The sequence below is a fragment of the Oncorhynchus keta genome, chromosome 14, assembly GCF_023373465.1.
Source record: "Oncorhynchus keta strain PuntledgeMale-10-30-2019 chromosome 14, Oket_V2, whole genome shotgun sequence".
Lineage (NCBI taxonomy): Eukaryota > Metazoa > Chordata > Actinopteri > Salmoniformes > Salmonidae > Oncorhynchus > Oncorhynchus keta.
In genome coordinates, this window is record NC_068434.1 from 38976858 (window position 1) to 38995091 (window position 18234).

The 18234-nt window shown below is 42.5% G+C and overlaps 2 protein-coding genes across 4 annotated transcripts in view; both read left to right on the plus strand.

Moving 5' to 3' along the window:
- The window catches only part of LOC118394084 (semaphorin-4C-like), a 58171-nt gene extending 56638 nt beyond the window's left edge, over positions 1-1533 (plus strand). For both annotated transcript variants that reach the window (XM_052461739.1, XM_052461738.1), the window contains one exon: positions 9-1533. The gene's annotated coding sequence lies outside the window, so the exon portion shown is untranslated. The remainder of the gene's footprint in view (positions 1-8) is intronic.
- Positions 1534-3935: 2402 nt separating this feature from the next.
- Positions 3936-17877, plus strand: LOC118393382 (cell division cycle-associated protein 2). 2 transcript variants are annotated; one of them, XM_035786014.2, is made up of 14 exons: positions 3936-4119; positions 4639-4873; positions 5081-5211; positions 5477-5636; positions 5921-6120; positions 6364-6570; positions 6809-6926; positions 12299-12615; positions 12882-12933; positions 13032-13103; positions 13274-13416; positions 13688-13765; positions 14205-14367; positions 16433-17877. In XM_035786014.2, exons 2-14 carry the CDS (start codon positions 4699-4701, stop codon positions 17536-17538), a joined length of 2922 nt encoding a protein of 973 aa, XP_035641907.1. In that variant the 5' UTR covers positions 3936-4119; positions 4639-4698; the 3' UTR covers positions 17539-17877. The 2 variants fall into 2 exon arrangements, with proteins under 2 accessions (XP_035641907.1, XP_035641905.1); XM_035786012.2 differs by lacking the exon at positions 3936-4119 and adding an exon at positions 4135-4294.
- The last annotated feature ends 357 nt before the right edge of the window (positions 17878-18234 follow it).

Below are 18234 nucleotides of genomic sequence, written 5' to 3' on the forward strand. Positions count from 1 at the left end.
TCTTCCAGGGGTGGCTGTGTGACACATCTGCAGGGACCAGAGAACAACACAAAGAAAGGAACAAGAGGGTGACGACGTTTCTTTCTTTCTGTCCCCAATGTAGACTAGAGACAGCTGATGGGGATGTAGAATATTGCAACGATCCCTGAGTTGAAGAGGTACTTCCTTACTTGGCCATCAGTGGTTAGTTCATCCTAGTGTTGCATGACCTTCTCTGCAAATGTACTGCACACATCTCCGATAACATGCTCATAATTGTAAAAGAAGTGTATCATGTTTCAAACTTTTGCCTACGCTGATGTTCTCTAGAAAAAAAAGAAAGAATATATGGTTAGAGTTGTTAAGGACTTCTTCATGAATACATCTTCTAAACATGTTTTCTTTTGCCGTGCCTCTTCACCTTCGGATAAGCCAAAGTAGACTGCAGTTGCTTTTTTTTCTCTCAACATTATTATTTAATATTATTTCATTATTCCACTTTGATATTTCAGTTTCAACCGTCCGTCCAAATTCACTTCAAAGAACTCTCGTGTCTAGAACTTTCCTGCATATTTTATTTAGAGCTTATTTTTTTCCAGAAGGCAAAATGTTCCCGGCTGGTCAACATCCTGTTTACATGTCAGTAGTAATCTACTGAAGCGTATCCCTGATTCCCTAGCTCATGAAAAGGTAAACAAATCACCAAAACCTTTGAACGTCATAGAACCAGCCAAGCACAGCAACCTCCTTAAAACCAAATGATAACTCATAATTTGATGATCTAAGGTTATATACTAAATCTTAAATATTTATAGATGCCTTTCATTTGAAAATATGTACGTTTTAATATGTTACCAAGCACTGGTTCTGACACTTAACCATGTATTATGCATCAACAGCTACAGGAGCTGTTAAGATTGGTATAGATATTTATCTGATTTGTCTACCAATGGACATTATGTCTGATAAGTCATGAAACTGTCTTAAAAGAATGTTATCCATCAAACTCACAAAAGGGATGGTAGGCGAAGGGATGTTGGGGCGGCAGGTAGCCGAGTGGTAACCGAAAGGTTGCAAGATCAAATCCCCGAGCCGACAAGGTAAAAATCTATTGTTCTATACCCCTGAACACTGTTCCTAGGCTGTCATTGAAAATAAGAATTTGTTCTTAACCGGCTAGCCTAGTTAAATACAATGCTAAAGCTACCAAAATAAATATTTACCTGTGTGTAACAATTCTGGATATAGATAGGCTAGGTATTACAATATACCTGTCAAAAACAATGCCTTCCACAGTCTTCTCAAGGCTTTTGATTCTGCTGTTATTCAATATTATTATTGTTATATTATCATTATTATTCATTTCTTCCTTTTTGGCTTTAAGTTGCAAAGGTTCCCCTGCCTGTTTGTTCACAATGTTTTGTTTGTTTTTTAACGGATGTTAAGTAACTTATTTTGCTTGTACAAACATGTCGATATTTATTATCATTGTACATATGTCCTTATTTTTTATATGTGTATATATACATTAATAAAAGTAGAGATCTACCCAAATTGTGTACATGTGTGCTGGTGGTTGATGGTTATAATCAAGCCAAGAGTATGGGTGTAAGCATAAACATCTCTGTTATCCAACATTCAAGGGTACAACATTATACATGCTGCAAATGAAAATCGGAGTGTGCTTCAGCTCATTAGTGCGACAGCAGCCTGAGCATTCAGTGCATTAGAGGCAGCATGTGAAAAGGATGTAGTCGTATACTCTCACTAATTGAAACAAGTAGCTATGGGAAGAGCTTTACCAGCTGTCAAATATAATTAACAGGAAACAAACATCACAAACATATTATGTAAGAACTCAAGTAAGATACCTCATGAAATATTCTTTATCGCACAGGGGAATTATAATGATGATATAAGGTCTTCATAAAGAAGGGGAGACCATTTGTAACATCTCAAAGGAGGATGACTGGCCCTGTCCTTTTGGAGTCCTTTAAAAAAAGAAGAAGATTATATTAGGCCTGATATTAGGCCCAAGCTTATTATTATAATATTTCACTTAGCCTCTGTCACAGACTTGAACCTCACCTTGAGCGAAGCCTGGGAGCCAAGGCTATATTCTATTAGGCCTGATTCTAATTTATTAGGCCAGACATATGGCCTATTAATCTATTGTATTAGGCCTATTCTTTCTCCTGTTTCAAGGCCTGCATTACCATGTCTAGCGCTCATTCAGTCTCTTCTTCCCTGTTCACGTTGTGCCTGCTGCTTGCCTGTATGCCTGGTACTAGCGAGGCCACATGCTCCCAGTGTGCCAGACAGACGGAACCAACTGTGGGGTGGGAGTGTGACGTCACGGTGTACACAGCTGGGTCACAGAGAACTGCTTTAATCCCCTCTTTATAGGTCACCAACCATGGCTATGTCATCTCATCATACTCACATGCACACACGGACACACGCATACGGACATGCCCACAGGCACCCACACACACACACACACACACACACACACACACACACACACACACACACACACACACACACACACGCACACGCACACACACACACACACACACACAGGCAACAGAGAGAGTGAAAGAGAGAGGGAGAAGGAGGAATAGGAAGAAGGTGGACCGTGGGTATACTGTATAGGGAGCGTCAGAGGGACAGAAAGTGATGTAAAGTACCAAACTAAAAATACTTTAAAGTACTACTTAAGTATTTTTGGGGGGGTATCTGTACTTTACTATTCATATTTTTGATTAATTTTACTTCACTGCGTTCCTTGTGAAAATACATTTTCCTTGACACCCAAAAAGACTTGTTACATTTTGAATGCTTAGCAGGACAGGAAAATAATCAAATTCACGCAGCAACCGAACATCCCTGGTCATCCCTACTGCTTCTGATCTGGCATCACTAAACAGAGAACATCCCTGGTCATCCCTACTGCTTCTGATCTGGCATCTCTAAACACATGCTTTGTTTGTAAAGGATATCTGAATGTTGGATAAGGAATTTGAAATTATTTATACTTTTACCTTTGGTACATAAGTATAGTTTATCAATTACATTTAGTTTTGATACTGAAGTACATTTTAAACCAAATACTTTTAGACTTTTACTCAAGTGGATTTTTTACTTTTACTTGAGTCATGTTCTATTAGGTATCTTTACTTTTACTCAAGTATGACAGTTTGGTACTTTTTCCACCATTGGGGACAGACAGTAATGAGAGGAAGGGCACAGTAGGCCTACATTGTTTTGTCTGAAGAGATTTTCTTCAACCCTGTATCAACATCCTTGGTCTTGCATTCAGACTAATACTACAAAGCTACACTTAGGGGGGAAAATGGTTCCATGGGGACAACCAAATAACATTTTTAGGTTCTCGATAGCACCTTTTTTTCCTAAAGCTTAGGCACACTAACTCTCCCCTCCCTGTTTGGAGGTAAATAAAGATGCTTGTGAGGTGACTGCAACCTGTCTGTCTGACAGATTGGATGTTGGCAATTATCAGGTGAATTGTCAACGAGGGGGGAAACCTGTATTTGTATGAGTAGCAGCAGTAGAGACTGAGTAGGGGCCTACCAGAGTATCCCAAAGGCCGTCTGACGGACTACTACCAGAGGGTCCAATTCATCTTACCAAATGTATAGGCAATGTAAGACAAGGTTTTAACACAAATAAGAGTTTTGATTTGTTTTTGGGAAGAAGTTTGGAAACTTGGAAATGGATGAGCTGTTCCTACACCAGTGCGCAAGGAAAAATATGATCTACAAAGATAATTTAAATGGAAAATAATGTTCTGCTCGCCTCTTCCTCTCTGCTAGCGTAGGAACTAATTTTGGAGCACAAAAACGGATGTGATTCATTGGGTATTCTAGAGACACGTGACATATACGTTCACATTCATTGGCCAGTTCGTATGAAACCAGATCGTTTTGTAGACATACGAAATAGTGCCCAAATGTCCATAACTATCGATTTATATCCGTATTTTGACAAGTTTTAACGAAAATGTTTTTTGAATTTAGTTTTGAGTTTGTTTAACATACATGTAATGATTTCGTTGGACATTTTAACGTTAACCAACATTTGTTTAGGTCGCGGAAGGATCTTCGTGCCACAGCTACTGTGAGTGGTACGAAATTTGAAAATTACACTAGTATGGACTAGCTAGCAAGCATGTTAGCTAGCTGAAAAACGTTTGATTCTTGTAGTCATTTAGCTGGTATGTTTAGCTAAGTCTAGTTGGATTCATAAGGGTGGATATTGTAGCGTTTCTAAAAAAAACAACATTATTTTTAAGGTAAGATGCTGTCGATTGAGTGTTAACTCTAGCTAGTGTTAGCTAACGACGTTAACTGGCCAACAAGCTAACGTTAGCCAGTTTGTTACGTAGCAAACAGTTAAATGTGAACTTGTAGCTAACTTCAGAGTTTGTTTTATAAAAGTTGTAAGTGTAAGATGTGTTTAATGTTTGATGCATAGTGTCAATAACGTGCAAGCCACAAATGCCTGTCGCATAATAAACCACTTGTTTTAGTGTGTGATCATCAGTCGTTGCTTGTTTTGTCAGCCTTGCCTCCCTTGAATGCGTCATTGATCCAATTTGATCGACTGTTAACAGCAGTTGGGTGATCTCTAATTCAGGTGAAGGACCCCACTGAAGTCGCTTGGATTCATTTCTGTTGTAGCTAGGTAAGTTAGATCATGGCCAGTTCAGAGCTGAAAATGGACAACGTTGAGGGAGCTGAAACCTTGAATGAACTGGAGGCCTCGTGTCCTCCTCTGAGCAACATCACAACACCTTTGGAATTATTCCAGCTCACACCCTCCCAACTGGATTTCTCCCCTCAGAGCTTCACGCCGTCTTCTAACGCCAAAGGTAATTCAGACATTGAAGAAGTTAGCTGCTTATCATTCCAATGGGTCCACTGCTCTCTCTGGCGTTACCATGTATCTAATCAACTCGTTATTGTCAACGGAAACACACATTTTCCATGGCAATGTGACGTTATGTTATAGGGTCTACACAGAGTTTTTCTGAACTAAGAATGTCCCAATAAATGGTGCATCTATTGTCTTTCTCCAGAAAAATCTCGCCTGGCTCAGCTGAAGGTTAAGCGGAGGTCTAATGTTGGGGTACGGGGCTCACCAGAGACCAACTCTCTTATCCGCTACATAGCCCAACAGAGGATGAAAACTCCCCCCACAACCACACAGGTGAGATGTTTGCTCATACATGATCATACTCAAAGATTGTGCAATAAAAATACTGTAGGTAGTGCACTGCAGATACAGGTTGCTCTAGGACTGCTTGTGTTAATCTGAATTGGACCTAGCAATGCTCCTAGCCAGAGTCAATTAAATTTATGACATAGGCCTGCCTATAAGCTGTCTCTTGCTACAATGTCTGTAATTTGTCAAACAGCTTGGTTTGAAACCAATAATTTGAAATGGTGTGTTTACCATGTCTTTATCTTCATAGCCTACCCAAGCCAGATCCTTCTCTCCCAGATTCCCCTCTACTCTAAAGCAGAAGATGGCTATTTTCCAGAGCATAATGGCTGTGGAGGAGAATGAAACGGTGCCACAACAGGACAATCACACCGGGGGATGCATCAAGACAAGAGATTTTCTGTCTGGTGGTTAGTCTGCTTCAGTGACTAATTTATTCATCTGTTATTATTACATGAACTGAAATTGGTGCTTTGAGTATACCATTTCAGTTTTCAACTAGTTAGAATTTAGTTTCTTATATAAGGGTTTTCAATTCTGGACTGTGGTTGTTTATGGGTGTTGATATATTTGTTATACTACTTTGAGGAAATGGAAAAACGTCCAGATACTACAGATTGCCCTTTTTAGTGTCTTCTATAAGGGTTTTCTATTCTGGGCTGTGGTTGTTTATGGGTGTTGTCTTAACTCTCAGATGGGTGGAGCTGTGATGATGGCAGTGGTGGGAAGGAGAACAAGACCCCAGTGAGCCAGCCTCCCTTTCTAACTCCACCACCCAGTAAAAGGCGCTGCACAGCAGTCTCCCAGGGGATCTGTGTGGAGGAAATTGGCGAGGCCAACACTCCTGTCATCAAACGCACCGGCACCATACTGAAGCAGCAACAAAACAATGAGGTAACCTCACCACACACTCACCAAGCACTTCTCTGTCCGTTGAATGACAAATATAACTTGGCCAACCATTCAGCATCTGTTGGTGTGTTGATGTTTTTTGCGACTTTGGCTTGTACATGTTGATCAACTGGTAATAAATATTGTAAAGTGCTTATTTAAACTAAATGTATTTTACTATTAACTATTCTACTGTGGCCACAATGTTCTGACGTCCACTAAACCCACCATGACCCCCTACCCCAGGCTGCAGTTGTCCAGGACAAGGACCATCATCCAGCTCTCACTGTACAGCCCCAGAATGACACTGAGCTCTCTGGTGAGCTAGAACGCGCTAGTGTGTCCCTGCCACCAGCCCTGCATACTAATACTGTGTCCCAGGTCACATGGGGGGAGCCCCAGTCCTCTCCTCTAAAGCAGATTTGTACTCCCACCAAGGAGGAGCAGGAGCAAGTAAGAGGCCACCAGGCTTTATCTATACACACACCAAATATGTGTCCCAACTGGCACCTTATTCCCTATATCCCTTATTCCCTATATAGAGTGTCATTTGGGACACAACCCAACACCCCAGCCTCCTCTCTTCTGTCTGTGAAGTCCTCACAGCTCTACAGAGCACACAACTGCTATTCTCACCCCATGTTCCTGCCTGGCTCTCAAAAATTCTGTTTGGTTCCCTCTCACTCAACAGGAATGCTCCTTTGAAGTCCACAGCTCCAACCAACCTCTGGTTGTGCATTCAGGACCAGACAGGACAACTCTGTCCCCTCTGTTTGCCGTTCCATCTCTTCTGGAGATGAACCCCACAGGTAAATACGCTATATGCTGCTCCCCTGTCTGTGCTTTGAAGCCCAGTGCAAGCTTAGCGTAGTACAGATAGGCCTGGCATGGCAATTTTATAATTGTGTAACCTAGTGATGGAGGGGGCTTGATGCGGTTGCATTTCGGTATATTATTTTTGACGATATATCGTTTTGGCTATCGCTGTGCATGTATATATTTATTTGCCCTAGTTGGCTGTAGCTGCACCAAAACTCCAAAACATCCTTCATAGCTTGTTCTCCATCTTTTTAAATAAAGAGCTAATTCGTTTTTCAGCACTTTTATTTCCATGACTGATCTAAACTAGTTCTCACGTTCTCTTGTCCCTCTGCAGCAGACATATGGTAAGCAATATGTTTGGAATATGGAATCGCAATAAAATCCCAGTGTAAAATCACAATACTTTGTGATATTCGCAATTCATATCTTCACGGCACCTTCGTATCATGGTGATAATATATCGTGAGGTCCCTAGCAATTCCCAGCCTTAGCGTAACTGACGATTTATGGATGAATACAGTCATGATAATAAAATAACTGTTTATACAGTACCAATCAAAAGTTTGGACATTTATTCATTCAAGGGTTTTCTTTATCTTTACTATTTTCTACATTGTAGAATAATAGTGAAGACAAACTATGAAATAACACATGGAATCATGTAGTAACCCAAAAATGTTCAACAAATCAAAATGTATTTTAGTTTCTTCAAAGTAGCCACCCTTTGCCTTGATGACAGCTTTGTACACTTGGCATTCTCTCAACCAGCTTCATGAGGTAATCACCTGGAATGCATTTACATTAACAGGCGTGTCTTAGTTGATTTGTGTAATTTCTTTGCTTATTAATGTGTTTCAGCCAATCAGTTGTGTTGTGACAAGGTAGTGGTGGTATATTGTGACAAGGTAGGGGTGATAGCCCTATTTGGTGAAATACCAAGTCCATATTATGCAAGAACAACTCAAATAAGCATTTCCATGTGTTATTTCATAGTTTTGATGTCTTCACTATTCTACAATATAGTAAAAATAAATAAACTCTTGAATAAGTAGGTGTGTCCAAACTGTTGACTGGTATTTTTTTTATTTTTATTTTAAACCTTTTTTATTTAACTAGGCAAGTCAACTAAGAACAAATGGGCCAATCGATCCTGGGCCAATTGTGCGCCGCCCTATGGGACTCCCAATCACGGCCGGTTGTGATACAGACTGGTGCTGTGTATATACATGCATACATAAACGCAACATGTAAAGTGTTGGATTCATGAGTTGAGATAAAAGATCCCAGAAATATTGTGCACAAATTTGTTTACATTCATCTTAATGAGCAATTCTCATTCGCCAAGATACAGGTGTGGCATATCAAGAAGCTGATTAAACAGCATGATCATTACATAGTCACCTTGTGCTGGGGACAAAAAAAAGGCCACTCTAAAATGTGCAGTTTTGTCACAACACAATGCCACAGATGTCCCAAGTTTTCAAGGAGTCGACTGCAGGAATGTCCATCAGAGCTGTTGCCAGAGAATTTGTAAATTTTTTCACCAAATCAAATCAAATGTTATTTGTCACATACACATGGTTAGCAGATGTTAATGCGAGTGTAGCGAAATGCTTGTGCTTCTAGTTCCGACAATGCAGTGATAACCAACAAGTAATCTAACTAACAATTCCAAAACTACTGTCTTATACACAGTGTAAGGGGATAAAGAATATGTACATAAGGATATATGAATGAGTGATGGTACAGGGCAGCATACAGTAGATGGTATCGAGTACAGTATATACATATGAGATGAGTATGTAGACAAAGTAAACAAGTGGCATAGTTAAAGTGGCTAGTGATACATGTATTACATAAGGATGCAGTCGATGATATAGAGTACAGTATATACGTATGCATATGAGATGATTAATGTAGGGTAAGTAACATTATATAAGGTAGCATTGTTTAAAGTGGCTAGTGATATATTTACATCATTGCCCATCAATTCCCATTATTAAAGTGGCTGGAGTTGGGTCAATGTCAGTGTGTTGGCAGCAGCCACTCAATGTTAGTGGTGGCTGTTTAACAGTCTGATGGCCTTGAGATAGAAGCTGTTTTTCAGTCTCTCGGTCCCAGCTTTGATGCACCTGTACTGACCTCGCCTTCTGGATGATAGCGGGGTGAACAGGCAGTGGCTCGGGTGGTTGATGTCCTTGATCTTTATGGCCTTCCTGTAACATCGGGTGGTGTAGGTGTCCTGGAGGGCAGGTAGTTTGCCCCCGGTGATGCGTTGTGCAGACCTCACTACCTTCTGGAGAGCCTTACGGTTGAGGGCGGAGCAGTTGCCGTACCAGGCGGTGATACAGCCCGCCAGGATGCTCTCGATTGTGCATCTGTAGAAGTTTGTGAGTGCTTTTGGTGACAAGCCAAATTTCTTCAGCCTCCTGAGGTTGAAGAGGCGCTGCTGCGCCTTCTTCACGACGCTGTAAGTGTGAGTGGACCAATTCAGTTTGTCTGTGATGTGTATGCCGAGGAACTGAAAACTTGCTACCCTCTCCACTACTGTTCCATCGATGTGGATAGGGGGGTGTTCCCTCTGCTGTTTCCTGAAGTCCACAATCATAAGCTGCCTCAGCTGTCGTTTTTAGAGAATTTTGCGGTACGTTCAACCAGCCTCACAACCTCATGTAACCATGCCAGCCCAGGACCTCCACATCTGGCTTCTTCACCTGTGTGATCTGAGACCAGTCACCCTGATGAAACTGGGTTTGCACAACCAAATAAACCTTCTCAGGGAAGCTCATCTACGTTCTCGTCGTCCTGACTGCAGTTTGGCGTCGTAACCGACATCATCAGTGGGCAAATGCTCTCCTTCGTTGGTCACTAGCACGGTGGCGATGTGTGCTGTTCAGGGATGAATCTCGGTTTCAATTTTACCAGGCAGATGGCAGACCGTGTCTTGTGGCGGGGTGGTTTGCTGATGTCAACATTCTGAACAGTGCCCCACGGTGGGGTTATGGTATGGGCATACATAAGCTATGGACAATGAACATGATTGCATTTAATCAATGGCAATTTGAATGCATAGAGGATACCGTGATGAGATCCGCAGCTTCCACTACACGTCACCCATTGAGCATGTTTGGGATGCTCTGGATTGAAGTATACGACAACGTGTTCCTGTTCCCGCCAATATCCAGCAACTTCACACAGCCATTGACGAGTGGGACAACATTCCACAGGCCACAATCAACAGCCTCATCAACTCAATGTGAAGGAGATGTCACGCTGCATGAGGCAAATGGTGATCTCACCAGATACTGACTGGTTTTCTGATCCACACCTCTACTTTTTCTTTAGGCATATCTGTGACCAATCGATGCATATCAGTATTCCCAGTCATATGAAATCCATAGATTAGGGCCTAATGAATTTATTTCAATTGACTGATTTCCTTTATATGAACTGAAATTATTTGGAAATTATTGCATTTATTTTTTTGTTTTGGATATAGACCGTGCCTTCAAAGTATTCACACCCCTTGACTTTCATTGGCCTACACACAATACTCCATAATGTCAAAGTGGAATTATGTTTTCCAAAATTTGCATAAATTAATTACAAATGAGAAGCTGAAATGTCTTGAGTCAATAAGTACTCAACCCCTTTTTGTTATGGCAAGCCTAAATAAATTCAGGAACAACTCCCCATAATAATTTGCATGGACTCTGTCTGCAATAATAATGTTTTGAATGACTGCCCCACCCACAATGATCTGTACGGTCTCTCAGTTGAGCAGTGAATTTCAAACACAGATTCAACCACACAGATCAGGGAGGTTTTCCAATGCCTTGCAAAGAAGGGCGCCTATTGGTAGATGGGTAAAAAATAAATCAAGCAGCAGACATTGAATGTGCCTTTGAGCATGGTGAAGTTATTACACTTTGGATGCTGTATCAATACTCCCAGTCACTACAAAGATACAGGCGTCCTTCCTAACTCAGTTGCCAGAGAGGAAGGAAACCGCTCAGGGATTTCACCATGAGGCCAATGGTGACTTTTAAAACAGTCACACAATTTAATGGCTGTGATAGGGAAAAACTGAGGATGGCTCAACAACATTGTAATTACTCCACAATACTAACATAATTGACAGAGTGAAAAGGAAGCCTGTACAGAATACAAATATTCCAAAACACGCATCCTGTTTGCAACAAGGCACTAAAGTAAAACTGCAACAAAAAAATGGCAAATAAATGACCTTTGTCATGATTAAAGTGTAATGTTCGGGGCAAATCCAATACAACAGATTACTGAGTACACTGCAGTTTCTTACCTAGAAGACAGTGAATGTTCCTGAGTGGCAAAGTATGTTTTTACTGTAATATGCTTGGAAATCTATGGTAAGACTTGAAAATTGTGCAAAACTCAAACTTACCCAGAACGCTGTAATCACTGCCAAATGTGATTCTAACATGCATTGACTCTGGGGTGTGTATATGTATGTAAATGAGAATTTTCTGTATTTTCATATTTCATTTTCAATGAATAAATCACTATCATTATGGGGTAGATGGGTGAGAATTATTAATTCGAATCCATCTTGAAATCTGTCCAACAGTGTGTAATAAGTCTCTAGGGATATAAATACTTTCTGAAGGCACTGTCAAATGTTTTGGGGCACTGACTCTTAAGTGACTGCTTATGCCTGGAGCTGGCCCTGCTTGAGCGTGTTTCCACTCAGGGCAAACAGGATTATCTTTCATTTTCATTGTAAAACCATATGCCATGGACTAGAGTATGGTTGATGGTTCAAAACCAAAGTGCTAGGCTTTTAGCAAACACTAAGAAGCATTCCACATTTCTTCCCAAATAGGAAGCGTTGTCCTATTTTGCTCAGTTGGTAGAACATGGAGCTTGTAATGCCAGGATAGTGGCTTCAATTCCCGGGACCATCCATACATGAAATGTATGCACTCAGTTTCTTTGGATAAAAGTGTCTGCTAAATGGCATATTATAAGACTTTTAGCTACACAAGCAGAGCAGAAAGTAGTTAGCTTTTAGCAAACACCAAGACCCAAAGCTAGCAACGTCTAGGGGGATGAGTACTCTCTCCACAGACACCTAAGTTGGAGCCGAATCCACTAGTCTTTGTGTGCTTGGAAGTTGTTTGACAAATTCACCTTCAGTCGAGCTGAATTGAGGAAGTGAATCCGAGCCCAGGCATTTCATTGGCGTGTTTTTAGTTCAGGTGAATGTCATACCGAACAACCGACTAAAATGGAACCACATTTTTCTGTAAGAGAAGCAGTTGTTTGAATAGAGCTGTTTTGAGAAGGGTCAAGTGATGTTAAATCTTTATTTTTCCTTTAGATGAAGCTGATTCCTCTGGTGGTAACGTTACCTCAACTGTGAAGAGGAAGAAGCAGGTGCGTTTCGGGATCCTGCTGCCCCCCGAGCTCTTTGACAAGAAGCTGCCCCCCAGCACCCCTCTACGGAAGGGGGGCACCCCGGGCAGGGTCCCAACATCTGCCGGGGTGTCCCAGCTGAGGTCGCTGCTGAAGACCCCCCAGAGGACCCCTTTAAACCTGGCCCAGCCAGACTTCAGCAGCCCCTCTCTGACTGGAGCATCCCCACCCCTCACTAGTGGGCCCTGCTGTGGGGAACAGAGCGCTGACACTCAGGGAAAGGTACAAGTCACTAACACAGTGATTGACCTTCTGCAAAAATTATGAAGTAAGGGTTGTATTCATTAGGCACCAAACAGAAGAAAATGTAATGAAACAGGAAGGGACTACCTGATCGTCCAATAAGGAACTCTTGTTTTACGTTGCCAAAACATTTAGCTACAGTGTTCCTCATGAGAATGGACAATGATTGAATTGTTATTCTTGGTAATTCAGCATGTGGGTTAGTTTTTCACCATGGAAATAATGTAGTAATTCTCTGTCCTCAGATCACTTTCCCTTCAATGGAAGATGATGTTGACAGTTCCTTGGACAATGCAGGTTGGTTGTTGAACAGTGATCATGGCTGAGAGGATGCTATATTTCCAGTCAAGCTCTGTGTAAAACATAACATTGTTACTTGCTGTACATATTTACAGAGCTGGAGACTCAACCTCTGGATTTGAATGCCGCTTTCCAAAAGGAGGACTCCATTTGTGAGGCACTGCCAGGTGAGAGTGTCACTTCAGTTGACTCCCACTTCAGACGGAATATATTTCATCCACCCCCACCGCCCACACCCTCTCTCTCTCCTTAAGTAACGTCACATCTCCTCATCAGCCTCAAGTCATTGATTTTACAGTGGTGCCAAATGAGTCTGAAACTGAGGTGTTTGCTGTAGATGCTGCCCCAGTGCCTGACCCCGCCCCAGTGCCTGACCCCGCCCCAGTGCCTGACCCCGCCCCAGTGCCTGATCCTGCCCTGGACCGTGAACCAGAATCAGACGCCCCTGCCACAGCCCGCTCTCGCAGCAGAAAGAGAAAGGTCAGTTAACACACCACTCATTCACAGAACAGGATATCCTCATTTCTTCCACTTACACACCAATGAGAAGATTATCTCTGGACTAATGTTACCATAGTTTTAATATTATATTAATCTGATGATTTAGGGTTAATCTCAATGGAAGATCTTGCGAGTATAACGAAATAGATCCTATCCTAATGCAACCTGTCTCTCACTACCTATTTCTCCCCCTCTACCTCTATTTCTCTCTCTCTTTCTATATATCCCTCACTTTTCTCTGCTCTTTCAGCAACCAGAGGAGGAAAGTAATCCTGTGAAGAAGAGGTCGACGCGTACGGCTGCCAAGTCTGCCTGTGGGAGGATGAAGGTCAGTCTGGGCTCTGCTCATCACTTTACTTTCTCTAGCGACTTATGATATTACACGCTGAGGCTGTGGATAGTAGTGAGCTAAGCCTCGGGGAGGTATTACATACACCAAGCTACTTGCCTCGTTCTAACTTTTTATTTAGCCACAGTCAATCTGCCTTCCTCGCACTCAAGGGATTTAGATGATTCAAATTGAGCAAGAACCAAACTATATTTAGAAGGTGGTGTTTTGAGTACTTGTGGGATTTACTTTAGTTCTGAACATGAAAGGAATGAGCGTTTTCAAGGGACCAAAGAAGGAAGTGTACTGTGATTGATGTAATTACTGTATCCCTCAGAGGTGACAGTAAAACAAAAACAAAACATAAATCAGGAGAGGTGCACAGTTGTAAGGCTGGGGCAAACCAGCTTGGGTATTCAGTTTGTTTGTGTTTCTCTAGGACTTAGCAAAGCGTGGCTTTGGGAAGAAGGAGGTAAATCACTCTCTGTATGTGAAGAGAACCTATGCATCCAAGAACCCCAACCTCAGCCCAATCGCGGAGAACCTGTCCTCCCTCAGCTGCTCCCCCACCCCTCAACACCCCCACACCTCCAGACACACAGGTGAGCATGCTGCTGTTAGGCTGTCTTTTGAAGAAACATTCCTTCCTTGAACTAATCATTGATTAAATATGATTGGATTGGTGAGAGCAAGGCTTCCACTCTGCTGATTTCACTGTATACCTACTAGAGGTCGACAGATTATGATTTTAACGCCGATACCGATTATTGGAGGACCAGAAAAAAGATGATACCGATTTAATCGTCCGATTTAAAAAAAAATAAAATAAAAAAACATTTATATATGTATCTATATTTTTTGTAATAATGACAATTAACAACAATACTGAATGAACACTTATTTGATTTATAAAAATCAATTTAGTCTCAAATAATGAAACATGTTCAATTTGGTTTAAATAATGCGAAAACTCTGTTGGAGAAGTAAAAGTGCAATATGTGCCATGTAAAAAAAAGCTAACGTTTCAGTTCCTTGCTCAGAACATGAGAACATATGAAAGCTGATGGTTCCTTTTAACATGAGTCTTCAATATTCCCAGGTAAGAAGTTTTAGGTTGAGGTTATTATAGGACTTTCTTTCTATACCATTTGTATTTCATATACCTTTTGACTATTGGATGTTCTTGTAGGCACTATAGTATTGCCAGCCTAATCTCGGGAGTTGATAGGCTTGAAGTCATAAACAGCGCAGTGCTTGAAGCATTGCGAAGAGCTGCTGGCAAACGCAGGAAAGTGTGTTTACGGGCCTGCTGCTGCCTACCACCGCTCAGCTGCGCTATCAAATCATAGACTTAATTATAATGTAATAAACACACAGAAATACGAGCTGTAGTTTCTGGATTTGACCATATTAATGACCTATTATTTCAGTGAAATACGGAACCGTTACGTATTTTATCTAACGGGTGGCATCCATAAGTCTAAATATTGCTGTTACATTGCACAACCTTCAATGTTATGTCATAATTATGTAAAATTCTGGCAAATTAATTACGGTCTTTGTTAGGAAGAAATGGCCTTCACATAGTTCGCAACGAGCCAGGCGGCCCAAACTGCTGCATATACCCAGACTCTGCTTGCAATGAACGCAAGAGAAGTGACACAATTTCCCCTAGTTAATATTGAATTTCTTTTAACTAAATATGCAGGTTTAAAAATATATACTTGTGTATTGATTTTAAGAAAGGCATTGATATGGTTTGATACGTTTGGTGCAACGACAGCGCTTTTTTTCGCGAATGCTCTTGTTAAATCACCCGTTTGGCGAAGTAGGCTGTGATTCGATGATAAATGAACATGCATCGCATTGATTATATGCAACGCAGGGCACGCTAGTTAAACTAGTAATATCATCAACCATGTGTAGTTAACAGTGTTTATGTTAAGATTGTTTTTTGTAAGATAAGTTTAATGCTAGCGAGCAACTTGGCTCCTTCCTGCACTCGTGTAGCAGGTGGTCAGCCTGCCACGCAGTGTCCTCGTCGAGTGCAATATAATCGGCGTCCAAAAATGTTGATTACCGATTGTTATGAGAACTTGAAATCTGCCCCAATTAATCAGTCGACCTCTAATACCTATACCCACACTCACTCATGAAGACACTGACGATGCACCGCTCAAGGCACTTCTCTCTCACTGACTGACACTTGATACAGTACTAAGTACAGTCAATAATAGAATGCTGCTACTGTGTATTGTGTAAACATTCTCACATGGGCCATTCAGTCTGACTCGGAGCATGTCCAAGTACAGCCATTCAACTGTCTGTTGTAATTGTATCTGTAGTCTAGACAGTGTTATAAACTGGGTGGTTCAAGCCCTAAATGCTGATTGACTGAAAGCCGTGGTATAGCACACCGTGTACCATGGCAAGGACAAAACATGTATTTTTACTGCTCTAATTACGTTGGTAACCAGTTTATAATGGCAATAAGGCCCCTCGGGGGTTTGTGATATATGGCCAATATACCATGGCTAAGGGCTGTATCCAGGCACTCCACTTTGCGTCGTGCCAAAGAACAGCTCTTAGCCGTGGTATATTGGCCCTATACCACACCCCTGGGCCTTATTGCTTAAGTCATCCATGCTGTGTGTCCTCCCTCCACAGCCAAAGGAGACTCCAGCCTATTGGAAGATGTCATTAACAGCGACCCAATCACTGGAGTGGTCATGGCTGCAGCCCTGTGGCAAAGCCGCCTGTGCCCCGCGGCCGGTGGGGTCTCACCAGAAGACACCATCCCAGCTGCAGAGCCATCTGTTGGGCCTTCAGAAGCCCCTGTAGGCTTTACCACAGGCTGCTCTGGGACTGGGAGGGCAGCACGGGCCGGGAGACGGTGGTCAGGTCCAACAAATACCTTCAGAACCAAAGAGCAGAAAGAACCGAGTGTTATTAGAGGAGGTAGAGGGAAAGGCAGGAAGGTGAGTGTTCCTGTTGATGACTGTCTCAGTGAAGAGCAGGTAGAGAACACTGATCAAGACCCAACAGAAACAAGGCAGGCAGAGGTTTCAGAGTCCAGTCCAGCCAAGCACACTGTACCTGGTGACCGAGCGGGTGAACCTAATGCTCAGTGTACCTCAGACCCTGTAGATACAGATCAATGCACTTGCACTCTACCAGATGCAGGTAGGAGTGGGGAAAGTCCAGTTAGGGCAGACACTACATGCTGCCCTCCTACACATGAGGTTAGCGCCACAGTGGCTTCATTAGAGCAGGAGGCAGTGAGCCATGTAGAACAGAGACCAAACAAAGGCAAGCAGAGCGGAGAAGCCCGGGGCCCAGGCCGCTCCAGGGGTAGAAGGAGCTCTATATACGTCAGCTCAGTCGTAGAGAAGAGGGAGGAGGCGCAGGCACCTCAGTCAAACGGTCCAGAGGCAGTGGAGGAGAGCGGGCAAGATGTGGAGAATGACATCCACAGGTCAGAGATGGAGCAGGGTAGCATTACAGAACAGGCCTCCTTCCAAGACTCCCTCCTTCCCCCCTGGGCACAGGAAGAGTTCAGTATCGACGATGTGCTGCGGTCTCTTCCCAGCAGGGGGAGTCGGTCTGTCCGCCGCAGTCTGAGGAACCAGAGCCAGAGCAGCACCCTTGAGGCCAGAGGCTCCGGCCTGGCCTGGCTGCCCCAAACCTCCCCAGACTCCATCAGGGCTATCCGCAGGAAGACCAGGGGCCGCCGCAGCTCAATCCAGGCTCTACTGCCCCCTCCCCTGGAGTAAGTGGACCGCGTGGACCATTGAGCTGCTCACGCTGCCCCTAGCCTGTCGGTGTCTTAAATGGCACCGTATTCACTATGTAGTACATATTATATTGAATAGGGTAGCATTTGATACACAGCTGCCTTTTTGATACTTTTAGAGAAGCTAAATGGGTGTGGTTCTGAGCTAATTGTTTGTTGGGAGTTTTATGAACCTTTTTGTTTTTTAGTCGTTAACAAGTTGTGTAAATAGAATAAGGTCTTCCGTTAATGTGATTGCGCTGTCTGGCAGTTATTTTTTCATTTTTAAAATGTTTACTTCCTGTATCCATTAAATAAAATGGGTATCTTCCAAACCATTCATCGTCTGAACATTGTACAGGCCTCTCTTGAAGTACACCTGCCTAAAGTTCAAAATATACAGTATGTCATAGGAATTTGTTGGCAACTTAATTGGGGAGGACAGGCTCATGGTAATGGCTGGAGGTAATTGGTGGAATGGTATCAAACGTGGTTTTCATGAGTTTGATGCCGTTCCATTTGCGCCGTTACAGACATTTATGAGCTGCCCTCCCCTCAGCAGCCTCCTGTGACGACTATATGTTCTCGTAAAAACAATGGTTATTTCGTACAATAGATCAGACTGTACCGATCTGTAGCTGGTTTCATGAGCCAAGCCTGTCAATACACAGAGAGGAGCACAGTTATCTACTGGTAA

What these genes read in the sequence shown, in the direction of transcription:
- LOC118393382 (XM_035786014.2), top strand. Translation starts at nt 4,699, where the DNA reads ATGGCCAGTTCAGAGCTGAAAATGGACAACGTTGAGGGAGCTGAAACC. An exon ending in GCCGTCTTCTAACGCCAAAG is followed by an intron (nt 4,874 to 5,080) that starts GTAATTCAGACA and finishes GTCTTTCTCCAG; the next exon opens with AAAAATCTCGCCTGGCTCAG. An exon ending in AAGAGATTTTCTGTCTGGTG is followed by an intron (nt 5,637 to 5,920) that starts GTTAGTCTGCTT and finishes CTTAACTCTCAG; the next exon opens with ATGGGTGGAGCTGTGATGAT.